Below are 13,675 nucleotides of genomic sequence, written 5' to 3'. Positions count from 1 at the left end.
GTCGTGTTAGTTTCATATCAAGTCCATGTGTCAATGTGTCATGGCTGTGGTAATTATTGATTAGTCAAATATTTTCTGTCCTGATAGCAGACAGACTATCCTGTTACAAATTGATGACAAATTTAAGGCTACTTCAGTTCATATTTTGAAACAGGCTTATATCATCAGCCAGTGCTTTCGTCATTATGTTCAAAAACATCACTCACTAATCGAATACTGAATTTCAAATTCATAATTAAAATTAAAATCTACCTTGCATAAATTAACTGATAACATTCAAATCTACCAAAGTTTTGAGTAAATGATTTTGCGGTCATAGATTATTCAATCAAACTGAATACAGATTGAGATTACCAGGTTGACTCAGCCTGTTCAAATAAGGCTGTCAAACTGTACAGCAGGCGCGCATCCATCATGATTAATAATGGTAGCACCATAATACAACCTAAACTGAGAATAAATTATCAAAGTTTTATTAAAGTTTGATTAGAAACGTTAGTTCTATTGAGATGGAATTAGGTGAGCACTGCTATATATACTAATTGGTAAACAGACAGTCATAAATGATCTAAATCATTTCTGACTCTCGATTCACGATTGTAAATTGGGGCGAGGTGGAACCACTGCGCGTGGGTGACATGTCAGCCGCTCTGTTCAAACTTGAGGACGATTGATTCCCTGATGCCTGGATAGCATCCGGAATGTCCACTAATCCTAAAGTTCCAAAACGTTCACGAGTAACATAAAACGACTAAAGTCGGATGAATTGCTCTCGAAAGACAGGCGGGGCAATTTAATTTATAAGGGGCGTAGCTTAGAAATGTTTATGGGTGCCAAAAAACGACCCCACATGGGTTCAAACACCGTACATCCAGGATTTCCATCTTAATCACTTGACATCTTAACCACTAAGCTGCAATGGCCTTAACTCTTTCGCGCACAGTTCCTTCATTTTAACAACAAGCTTTATTTCAGAATGCAAGCAATTTAGATCACTCGAAAATGAAAAAGCAATTCAAAAAGTCTAGGAATGTTCTACAACAAAAGCGCAAAAACGCTCCGCTATATGCGCTTTGTACGGTCAGCTCTCACAATCAGTTTAAATCTAGCAACATACTTAATTTCGGAACGCGCGCAACTCAAATCACTAAAAATAACAAAAAGTAACCCGATAAGTGAAATCGAATGGTTCTAGAAGAAAACGGTTACGCAAAAATTTTGCATAAAAAGACACGTTTACAATATTGCTTCAAACTTGATTCAAGAGCAATTAATGTTTATATTCAAACACACATTTTCTAAACCATTTTTCCGTCATTTTGCAATGCATTCCAAGATCCGCGGATACTTTCATGTCAACTGGTATCATTCGAAAACCCGTAAAAAGTGCAATAATTTAACTGGAGAAGCTCTTAAGCATTCATCGATTGGAATTTTGAAATTCACTTGGGTAAACTTTCACTACTGGAAAAAATTGACAGGAAAAAATTTTGTCCTGGAGTGAAACATCCAGAAGTTGCAACTAAAAACACAGCCGGCAAATTGCCGGCAAATAGCCGCCGTTGATCCGCTTGAAGCACATTGGGATTGAAACAGAAAAGGAAAAACTTCTGCATAACTTCTGCATATTCGGTTAGATTCTAAAATTACACTTAATTCGGCTTTTAAACAGAACGCTATTAAGCATAAAACTAATACCAGCTAGCAATCGCTTTAATGAACTTTGATAACCCAATGCACTGTGACTTAATGACCGGGCTGTATAAGCTTATCCTGATTCTTTTGATCTTTTGATTGAGCTCTTTTGACTTTGACCGTATTCGCAACATTGCGTAATTCAATGCGTGAATAAATTTAAAATCCATTCAGTTGAAACAGTGAGTGAAGTAAGTCAGAAGTCAAGTGTGAAAAACGTGACTTACATAAAACGAAAAACGTGATCAAAAGGTAAAGCGAATTAACAAAAGGAGAGCGCCTAAATAGCCATCGAGATGCTGACGGCAGCTAATAATTTTCAAAAATTCATTTCTAGAAACAAGTTTTGTTTACCTATCACTACCGACTGGGAAAAATTCTCAAAGTTGGTTCCCTATGAGTTAATTGGGAAGACAATTTCGGAAAAAAATCAGATCAAAACAATATATAAAAAAAAACAGAAAACCGAAGTCAAAATGTCGCATGTGAACAAAAAACCACTAGCAAGAAAGGTAAATTTGGTTCAAAAAAACCAGGCATAGAATGAACTTTGAATGTATTGGAAATTACTTTGAAAATTACACTTAATTCGGCTTTTAAACAGAACGCTATTAAGCATAAAACTAATACCAGCTAGCAATCGCTTTAATGAACTTTGATAACCCAATGCACTGTGACTTAATGACCGGGCTGTATACGCTTATCCTGATTCTTTTGATCTTTTGATTGAGCTCTTTTGACTTTGACCGTATTCGCAAAATTGCGTAATTCAAGGCGTGAATAAATTTAAAATCCATTCAGTTGAAACAGTGAGTGAAGTAAGTCAGAAGTCAAGTGTGAAAAACGTGACTTACATAAAACGAAAAACGTGATCAAAAGGTAAAGCGAATTAACAAAAGGAGAGCGCCTAAATAATAGCCATCGAGATGCTGACGGCAGCTAATAATTTTCAAAAATTCATTTCTAGAAACAAGTTTTGTTTACCTATCACTACCGACTGGGAAAAATTCTCAAAGTTGGTTCCCAATTTTGTCAATGAAAATTATTCCATCAGATTTTGAGGAGTCTCACTTTCAACAGCTTCTAATGAAACTACACACTGAATCAATAAAACTTTGGGCGGACCTATGAAATTACCACAATTATAAGCAGCTTCCCTAGCGACCTAGTAAATAAATAGTACACTATTTCAATTGCACCTTCAGAAAAACAACACAAGATTTCAGTTTGCTTTCAAACAACACTCGTTAAAAAGTAAGCTGAATCAGCACAGAAAACAGCCGGAAAAGTGCCGGAAAATATCCACCGTTGAAGCGCTGGATTTACATCGGGATTGAAACAGAAAAAGAAAAAAAGAGATAGAAATTAACAATTTTTTCTGTTTTTTTTCAGTGTCAAGAAGTGATCTAATTTGTCGTGCAGTTTCAGTTAGATTTTAAAACTATACTTAATTCAGCTTCTAAAATGAAAGCTGTTGAGCCTAATACTAGTGTCAGCTATCAATCACTCTAATGAACTTTGATAATCTAATGATCTATGACTTAATGACCGCGCTTTATCGGTGTATCCCGTTTCTTTTGATTTTGCTCTTTTGACACTGAACGTATTCACTACATTGCGTAATTCAATGCATGAAAGAATTTAAAGTCCATTCAGTTGAAACAGTGAGTGAGGTGAGTCAGAAGTCAAGCAAGAAAATCGTCACTTATGTAAACGAAAAACGTGATGAGAAGGTAAAGCGAATTTAAAAACATAGCAGGACAAGGCCTGACGTACACTTCCAAGAATTTTCATTGACTAAACAAAAACTAGACTTAGAATGGACTATGAGTTAATTGGGAAGACAATTTCGGAAAAAAATCAGATCAAAACAATATATAAAAAAACAGAAAACCGAAGTCAAAATGTCGCATGTGAACAAAAAACCACTAGCAAGAAAGGTGAATTTGGTTCAAAAAAAACCAGGCATAGAATGAACTTTGAATGTATTGGGAAAACCATTTAGAAAAAAACCAAGCCACGATCCAAAACTTTGAGAAAACAGTAAAAATCAAAGTGAAATTGCCGCATGTGAACAAAAGACCACTAGCGAGAAAGCGAACTTTTTTTCAAACACCGTTTTCTCACTCTACTTTAAAATTAGAGTGAAAAAATTTCACGCCGCAAAACCACTCGCTTTTTCGCTCCACTTCCTGTTTCGGCATGACCAAAATTACTACTCCAATTTGACTTCAAAAATCATGAACATGTGTGAAGAGATCTAACAAAAAAGCGCCCCAATACAATTCAAATTCTTTGAATTGTAATCAAATTCTTTGAATTGTACAAAAAAGGAGAGCGCCTAAATAATAGCCGTTGAGAGGCTGACAGCGGCTATTAATCAATTTCAAAAGAGTCTCTATAAAAAAACAAACAGATTACGGTCGGTAGAATGACTCTCGAAGGCCAGGCAGAGGTTGGCTGTACCTACCTTAATTTTACGCCCCGCCGCAGTGCTTAGTGGGAGAAGGGGTAGCAGAAAAAGGAGTGGGGGCAGAAAAACTTATTTATAAAATTTATTCCCTCCACCCTTAAGTTCTGCATAATTAGCAGCTTCGGTGAACGGTACCTTTAGAGACTAATAAATCTGTAAGAGAGCGTTTTACACAACTAATGCCCTTTAACAGTTTATCCCGTTTCTGAAGACGGAAAACTAAACTCCAATTGCTTACGCGAGCGAAAGAATGTTCTATAATGTTTTAACAAAAAATTCAAAATCGTGAACCTGAAATTTTGCATAAACAAAAGAGGAAACACGTTTACAATAATTGCTGCAAACTTCGTTCGAGGGTAATTTCAAAATTCTTTGGTATTGCCGTAGTATAATAGTAGCTTGTCAACTAACAAAGCAATCTGTTTTTGCAATTTATCCCATCTTGAAAACCAGCTCCAATGATGTACCACTGCGTGAAGATGAAATTCTGGTATTAGTTACAATGATTTCCTTATATGAGTATAATACGGTATTTAAGAATCAGATGTCCTTCAGTCCGTTTCATTTTAAAGCAAATATTTATCAGTAATTTACCGGGCGAAGATAACGGCTGCCCGTTGACATTGGTAGAGGAAAGAGCTGCAAGGTTCAACGCCCTTCTACTGTCTACTTTACCCTGTTGTTGAGTGGGCACAGATTGTACTGAGGCTTTCATCTTTTGCTGCTGGTTCTTGCGCTGGATCTCCGTTTGCCTCAACTTAAACATTCACATAATTTAATTTCAAATGAAAACATAACTGACTAATGTCAGAAAAATGCTTCGCGGGAGCGGCATCAAATAACATAGACGGCAGATTGCCGGAATAGCTGCGAAAGAAGAGACCTGCGTTCCGTATAATAGATAGAAACAGAGACAGATCTAAATTGAAAAAAATCGACGCCGCTCAAAAAGCTAGGTAAAAACCATCCAGCGATAAATTAATAAAGCTTGTTAAAATTCATCCCACAGAAGCCTCTTATTAGGGACCTTCGCTGCACATATGAGTTCCTTTGACCATAAACAAATTCAAATTAAACTTAAGTTTTAAAGTGCAAAAGTCATTTTATTGAGTGAGGTAAGTCACGTATGATCAAAATCTAATCACGCAAATAACCTAAAAACTTTTGCTAAAGCGAGTGAGAAATGACGTCACGCGCGCAAATGCCGTTAGTCAGAGGAAGAATTCAAACAGAAAATTTGTCTTATTCAGCTTTGTTGTGTGAACAAATGTGAAACGAAAAAAGAGCGTCAGACGACGAAACACAAAAACCAAGAGGACCGCAGTATAGCTTCGCTCAGCTTACAGCTTCGCAGCTATAAAAAAGAGCGTCAGACTACGAAACAAAAAAACATAGCCGGAAGAAATCCGGAAGGCACTCAAAGCGTCAAAACTTCACAAAACAACCATGCAACTTGGAACTGAAGCCATTACTTTTTGTATTAAACTATTAGCCCAAAACCTCTCCATGATCCAAAATTGGTGAAATTTAAACCACTGTCACCAAGAGAAACAAAAAGCAGCAAAACTTTATATTATTGAAAACGTTTGGTAACGTTAAAAAAGTGCGAAATAATTAGGATGGTCAAATTACTGATTGGCTGAAAAAGCTGCCAGGGGTATCAATTGCCCTCAAATAATTCAAGATTCTAATCTTAAAAAGATCAGGAAAGAAAACGGCAGATAATAAAATTAGAAACTAAGTTGAATTTCTCAAGAGGAATGCTCAAAATTAAAAATCAGAAAAGGACTACAATTAGATTTCTAATCACTGCATTTAAGACAAAAACAACACATACTTCTTCATTGTTTTATATATGCTAGACAGCATGATTTCAAACTAATTCAAAAATTAAACTAATCATAGAAAAAAGACAGAAGCAACAGAATAATATTCAAAGGCAAAAATCGTTTAAATTAATACCAAGGCCGGAAAAAATTGCAGAAAATAGTAAATAGTAGAAATTTTGGAGAAGGTTTCCTAACAAACTCAGTACTGCCCTATGTTGAATGAAATCAATTGCAAACCAAAGAAATGACGAAAATTTAAGAAAAAGCCGAAATCGTTCAATTTTTTAACAACTGTAAAACGAATATAAATGTAGGTGCCAGGATACAGCTAGATTGATACGAACTAGAATGTGAAGAAATGGACACAATGTAAGGAACACCGTAACCAAAAGGGTAATTCTTGATTTTTGAAAGTTAAGAAAAAAAACGAATACATTTCATTGTTCAGCATTCAAGGCATAGAAAAGACAACGAGTCATCCGAGACAAAGATCCATCCTGAACAGAACAAAAAAGCAGAATTTAAACATACGAAACATTGAAAAATTTTGCAAAAGAAAAGCATTGCAAGAATCGCCTTTTTTTCTGTTCAGGAGGATTCATCTTTGTCTCGGATGACTAGTTGTCTTTTCTATGCCTTGAATGCTGAACAATAAAAAGAATTCATTTTTCTTGATTTTTATTTTCATTTTTAACTTTAAAAATCAAGATTTAATCTTTTGGTTACGGTGTTCCTTAAATTGTGTCCGTTTCTTCAAATTCTAATTCGTATCATTCTAGCTTTATCCTGGCACCTACATTCATATTCGTTATATTGATTTTTTTCAGTTGTTACAAAATTGAACGATTTCAGCTTTTTTTCAATTCTTTGGTTCATTTCTTCATTTTCGTCAATTGTTTGGTTTGCAATTGATTTCATGGCACATATAGATAACCGTAATTAGCCGTATTTTCGTATAATTGTCCCAGTTTCTTTGCTTGTAAGTTGGTTTTTGGTAGAAAAAATCTTTATTCGATGCTATGTTGAAATTTCAACCTCGGAAATTGTTACCACAGTGTTTTGCAGAGCCTGGAAATGCGTTTCAAGCTCAAAATTGGCACATATTTCTGGATTTTTTAGTTAGTTGTTGTGATTTTTTTCTATTAATTTCTTCAATTTTTATGATCTTTCAGCCGTCTTTGTCAAAAATCAGTTAAAATGGCAACTTCTCTTTGATAATTCATATAGTCAACGCACCTTTCTACTTGGATGTAATTTTGTTTTATAAAATTGTACATATGCCAATGGAATTTTTGTAAACAAAATTACATCCAGGTAGAAAAGACGCGTTGAGTATATGAATTATCAAAGAATAGTTGCCATTTTAACTGATTTTTGACAAAAAGACGGCTGAAAGATCCAAAAATGAAAAAATTAATAGAAAAAAAAGGCAAAAACTAACTAAACAATCAAGAAATATGTGCCAATTTTCAACTTGAAACGCATTTTCAGGCTCTGCAAAACACTGTGGTAACAATTTTCGAGGTTGAAATTTCAACATAGCATCGAAAAATTTTTTTCTACCAAAAACCAACTTACAAGCAAAGAAACTGGGCCACGTATACGAAAACACGGCTAAAAACGGTTATCTATATGTGCCATTCAGTCAAAAAATACTTTTCAAAGTTATTCAGTAAACGCAGAGCATGATCAAAATACTTCTCTCGCTCAGAATAAATTAGTTCACACGGCTATTTTACTCACTTTCGCTTTTAGGTCAAAACAGCGTCTGAACGAATAGTACTTCCGGTAAAAAAAAACCTTAAGAAAACCAATAGTCCTCTTCGAGTCGTAAAAAACCGAGAGCACCGCAATATAGCTCCGCTCAGCTTACAGCTTCGCAGCTATAAAAAATTAGCTCAGCAACTGGACATTACCTGCAAGATCTAACGCCCAAAATATAGAAGAAAAGGGTGAAAAAAAGACGAAAAATAGGTAGTACGAAAAATCGCATGAAAAAGACCAACAGAACTAAAATAATTGTTACCAACTTTCTTTGAGAAATTAAAAATTATATCGCCAACGAAAATACACTTAATCTTTCCTAGACTTCATCGTAATATATCACAAAAGCTGCGTGTTGAAATGAATCCTTCAACTTACCGCATCAACTGTAGACAGGAGCTGTAGATTCAGTGCTCTCAAATCGTACTGAAACAAAAATATTCGACATTGAAGAAGTCTATAATCAGGCCGAGCAGTAAATCGCATTGTAATCTGTTTGTTAAAAGCAAAATTTCGGTTATTTCATAAACAAGTCAAAATCAGAGGACCAAGCTTAGCTAACTAAGCCATTCGAACAAAACAACGACCAGGACAGTTTTTGTAGTAAGTTATAGTATTGCGTGCTTACTCTAGGACAGTAGAGAGGATTGTGTCTGAAGTAGTAGATCCTCCACAGCTTCATTGCTCTAGTAGACACTGAAGGCAGCAGTGCACCTTTGGTCTTGCTAAAGTTTCGATTGAACAGTGGATTCAGCAGACCTCTTCTCTCCACCTCGTCGAACAATAAATCTGTCCAGATCGACTTCGTTTTGTCACCAACTAAATGCTAAAACGCACCGCAAATTCAGGAGAACTAGCATTCAAGTATATCATTATGCACAATTGATGAAAATAATCCTACTCGGTCTCATTAGTACGGTTTCACACACTTGATTTTGGAATTGATCTGTTCTCCGGAAAACAACTTACTTTTTTCTGGAACAAAATGAAACCAATAAACCATCATCCTTTTATGGAAGGTTTTCGCACTTAACACGAGCCGCAGAAAAATCCGAATAGAAATTCTGTTTCCCAAGTTCAAAGCTTATAACACGGAAAACCACTAATCTCGTTAAATTACTCACCTCTTAAATATGCCAATTGAACCCTGGTCACGCAACATCATGATATAAAAACTCCAGAATAATTCGAGTCACATTAAAAAAAACCATTACTTCAGTTACAGCACAAAACAATGTTGCAGATACTCACACTTTGTCTCTCCTTGTCGCTAGAGTAGAGAAAAGTGCCGTACTGGTTGCTGTAGAAGCCATCCAGGATCTTGATGAGGAAAAGTTCGTTGAATTCGAAGGCGTGTCTGAACTGAATCCACATTTGCCATACACATTCAATGAACTGCAGGAAGATTGGAGATTCTTCTTTCTCCTGACTCTGCCGACAGGTACCGTTCCTCTGAAACAATAACAATCAATGTTTTACGGATTTCGCGTACAACTAAGATATTATCTCTTCTGTTGCGGATGCAACTTCAAGATAGCTAAATAAGGAATTTAAAGATGATTTGCCGCAAAAACTTGACTTTATGTCCCATGATGCTAGCGTATAATTACCAAAACATGGAAACCAAAATCTTGAAATTTGACTTTTAAACTCTAGAAATATGTTTTCGTTACATATTTATGGTAACTACCCGACATTCAAGCAACCTTCTGATGTTACACTTACAGACGTCAACGATTACTTGGTCTTGACAACAGCAGACGATGATATCCCGTATTGGATCTGGATTTTTTTACGGGAATCAGAGGTCACCAAAGACGATTTTTTTGAGAATTGAGTTTCAGCAGTCACTCCGACAAAAGGATCTAGTTTTTTACCTGATTTCAGACGTCAACAGCAGCAGAAGTCCACCCGAGGTCTCAGAAGTTACCTCTGATGTCCTGTTCACCGGTTAGATCCATCCAAAATCTCTAATTTTTTCGACAAAAACCTCCAAAAAAATGAAATCTGTCCCCCAAAAACCTCTCTTAGTTACTATAACACCTCGATTGATTTACCTTGACTAGTTTTATAATTTTAATAGCGAGTAAAGACGATTTTCTAATTTTAAAGAAAAATCTGCGAAAAAAAAAACAAAAATCAGAATTGGTCCTTAAATCAGAAAAATAAAAAAAACAATTTTGATTTTCTGACTACATATCCATTTGAATTGCGGAAAAAACCATCAAACCATTCTTTTGAATTGGTTTTGAAGTAAATAGAAAGACACTTCAGCCAATATATCATTCTGGCATCTCAAAAACAAGAAATGTCAGGTAAAATTTTTTGAAATCAGAAAACTCAAAAAAACTATTTTGATTTTCTGACCATATATCCATTTGAATTGCAAAAAACCATCAAACCATTCTTTTGAATTGGTCTTGAAGTAAATAGAAAGCCACTTCAACCGATACATCATTCTGGGATCTCAAAAACACAAAATGACAGGAAAAATTTTTGAAATAAAAAAAATCAAAAAGGACATTTTAATTTTAATTAATTTTAATTTTAATTAATTAATTTTAATTAATTAATTTTAATTTTCTTAAAACAAATTTATTTCCATTGCCGAATGAACCACAAAAACACTCTTTTGAATTAGTTTGGAAGTAAACAGAAATCTACTTCCATCGTTATATCACATCAGTATCATAGGAATAAGAAATGTCAGAAAAAAAAAATTGAAATCAGAAAATTCAAAAAACCCATTTTAATTCTTTGACTACATATAAATTTGAATTGGCGAATAAACCATAAATCCACTCTTTCAGATTGATTTTGAAGAAAGCAGAAAGCTACTTCACTGGATATATCACATCAGTATCATAGAAATAATAAATTACAGAAAAAATTTTTTTGAAATCAAAAAATTCAAAAAACACATTTAAATTTCCCGACATTTTCAATTGAATTACCGAATATACCATTCAATCACTCTTTTGAATTAGCTTTGAAGTAAACAGAAAGCCACTTTCGTCGATATATTACCTTGCTATCATATAGAAACAAGAAATATCAGAAAAAAATTTTTTAAATCAGTGAACTCGAAAACCACATTTTAGTTTTCTGACTACATATTCATTAAAATTGCCAAATAAACAATTCACAATTCGATCATCTCATGAATTGGTTTTGACGTAAACAGAAAGCCACTTCTATCGATATATCATATCAGTATCATAGAAACAAGAAAAATTACAAAAAAAATGAAATCAGAAAATTCAAAAACATTTTAGTTTTCTGACTACATATTCATTTGAATTGCCGAATAAACAATTCGATCAATCTTTATATTTGGTCTTGAAGTAAAGAGAAAGCGGCTTCCAACGGTATATCAAATCAGTATCAGAAAAACAAGAAATGTCCGAAAAGACTTTGAAATCAGAAAATTCAAAAAGCATGTTGCCGAAGAAACAAGCGGCTTCCAACGGTATATCAAATCAGTATCAGAAAAACAAGAAATGTCCGAAAAGACTTTGAAATCAGAAAATTCAAAAAGCATGTTGCCGAAGAAACAATTAAACTACTCTTTGGATTGATCGAATTGTTATTGATCGAATAAACAATTCGATCAATCTTTATATTTGGTCTTGAAGTAAAGAGAAAGCGGCTTCCAACGGTATATCAAATCAGTATCAGAAAAACAAGAAATGTCCGAAAAGACTTTGAAATCAGAAAATTCAAAAATCATGTTGCCGAAGAAACAATTAAACTACTCTTTGGAATTACCTTTAAAGTAGACAGAAAACCACTTTAATCGATATATCATATTGGTATCAAAAAAACAAGAAATGTCAGAAATTTTTTGAATCCAAAAATTCAAAAAACGTTCTGAATTCCTGACTGCACACCAAATTGAATTGCCATATAAACTTTTTAAGAGCCATTTCAGTTGATATATCTTATTGCGATCATAAAAATAAGAAACGCCAGAACAAAAACTTTCTTGAAATAAGAAATACAAAAGAAATTATTTTTTTTTCTGACTGCATATCCAATTGAGTTAACAAAAAAAAGCTTAACAATACTCTGTTAATGTAGTTTTGAAGTAGCCAAAAGGTTAATTCAGATTCAAGATATTGTCACGCTGAAAATAAACAATTCAAAAACTTTCTGAAAAAGAATTGAAATCAGATAAATCAAAAATCCCATTTTGAATTTATGACAGAATATCCTATCAAATTACCAGAAAAACCCTCAAACTAGTCCTCTGAGTTAGTTTCTCGTTTGCCAAAAAGCCATTTTCTGAACGTAAAAAAAATGGATCTTGAAAAAGACAAAAAAATTGCCCCTGCAAAAAAGTTCAAAAAGTACTCAGTTACTGTTAGCTGACTGTAAAAACCCATTTTTGTTTTCTTTGTCCGCGGTCACAAACGTCACCGAAAAGAAGTCTCTTTCGCCCTTGCCGGTCTCAGTTGTCACCAAACAGAACAACAATATTTTCGACGGTTTCAGTAGTTAACGAGAAATAGTTGATGTTTTTAATGGTTAGAGAAGTCACAATTAAAAGTTGAGGCCCTTCTACGTTTACGTATCAGTAGTCACCGCGTATAGAAGATTTCTATGAGTTGTTTAATTAATTCAAGATAGAAAACATCTCAAGCAGTTCAACATACAAAGAATATTAACTGGGTTTTCTAAATCAACGCAGCGACGACAACAATCAACGTTTTTCTTTTGTAGCTTTCTTTGCCCAGTCGCTCCGCAAAAAAAAGAGTCAATTTAGCATTCTAATTACGGTCTTCTGGTAAATCAAGACAGCAGATTGTTTTTAGGACAGAAATCTCAAACATACGCAAATCAACCAACTAGCAATTATTGGGTCCTAAACAAACAAACAATTAAAGTTAGTACAAAAACAAACAATTAAAGCGCAAAGGAGCTATTTTAATTTTTTTAGGCTGAAAATTTTCTATATTTAGCACCAAAGAACAGAAATAAGACTTTTAGAGAGAAGTTGCGTCGCTTGGTTTTCGTAAGAAAATTCTCGGCTGATAAACCCCCATAAATTTTTGACATCAAAAGTTCCTCACTCCGGTTTTTAGCCGTTTTCATTTTGTTTTGAAAGACAAGCATGGCAACACAACAAAAGCAAGGATCAAAGATGTCAAAAAAACAACGAGTGTCAGTTTGAAGTTAACATGTTTCAGTCAACGAAAGCTCTTTGAAAAGCTACCTTGACTTGTTACAGAAGGCAACAGAAGAAAGAGAGAGAGTTTCCGATCATTATATAATCTAAAAGCCGTGCCAAAACGCTGCAATCAGATTTGGACAAGAAGATAAAAGCAGTGTTGAGGGCCAAGCATCAAGAGAGTACAGCAACTTCGATTCTCGACAGATAACGCTTTAACATCCAGACTGCAACAATTCGAATTGGATGTTGAAAAATTGCACGATAATGGTCTATTAAGCCATTCCTCAACAAGATTTCGCGATAACATCACCATGCCCTCTCGCCCAAGCAGCCGACGACTGGATTCAGAATGATCAACAACAACACGTAATGTTATCACTAAAGAAACATTTGTCGAGCAAGCAGCCAGTTCACAACTAAAATACATCACAGCCCTGTGCATACCACCACAACTTCCTCCCAGACCAGTCAAGCCATCATTCTTCTTGAACTACCAGCCAGTTCAGAAGCGTCTTATTAGCCATATGATAAATCTTGAGCCAAGTTTACCCCAGCAGAACAGAAACAAGTGTGTTGACTTCAACTCAACACAACAACCAAGTGAGTACCATCCAATCGGACGAACCTATATTGGGAGGCATGACGCTATTCATCTTCATCAAAACCCAGTTTGCAATTTTTCAAAATATCAGACTTTGATCAACAATTGAACCAACAACCATCTTACCTAACGGCAAAAGA

At 34.7% G+C, this 13,675-nt stretch overlaps 1 protein-coding gene across 1 annotated transcript in view; it reads right to left on the bottom strand.

Annotated features, from left to right (window-relative positions):
* Nucleotides 1-202: 202 nt before the first annotated feature.
* The window catches only part of LOC142339451 (phosphatidylinositol-3,5-bisphosphate 3-phosphatase MTMR2-like), a 56,264-nt gene continuing 42,791 nt past the window's right edge, over nucleotides 203-13,675 (bottom strand). Inside the window, exons 8-12 of the mRNA XM_075389487.1 lie at nucleotides 9,013-9,213; nucleotides 8,390-8,587; nucleotides 8,140-8,187; nucleotides 4,763-4,925; nucleotides 203-714 (exon numbers count right to left, since the gene is read on the bottom strand). Coding sequence (XP_075245602.1) covers nucleotides 569-714; nucleotides 4,763-4,925; nucleotides 8,140-8,187; nucleotides 8,390-8,587; nucleotides 9,013-9,213 — 756 coding nt within the window. The 3' untranslated portion in view covers nucleotides 203-568. The remainder of the gene's footprint in view (nucleotides 715-4,762; nucleotides 4,926-8,139; nucleotides 8,188-8,389; nucleotides 8,588-9,012; nucleotides 9,214-13,675) is intronic.

This window comes from Convolutriloba macropyga, chromosome 5 (genome assembly GCF_964194025.1).
Source record: "Convolutriloba macropyga chromosome 5, txConMacr16.3, whole genome shotgun sequence".
NCBI lineage: Eukaryota > Metazoa > Xenacoelomorpha > Acoela > Convolutidae > Convolutriloba > Convolutriloba macropyga.
This window is presented reverse-complemented; position numbering and strand designations above follow the sequence as displayed.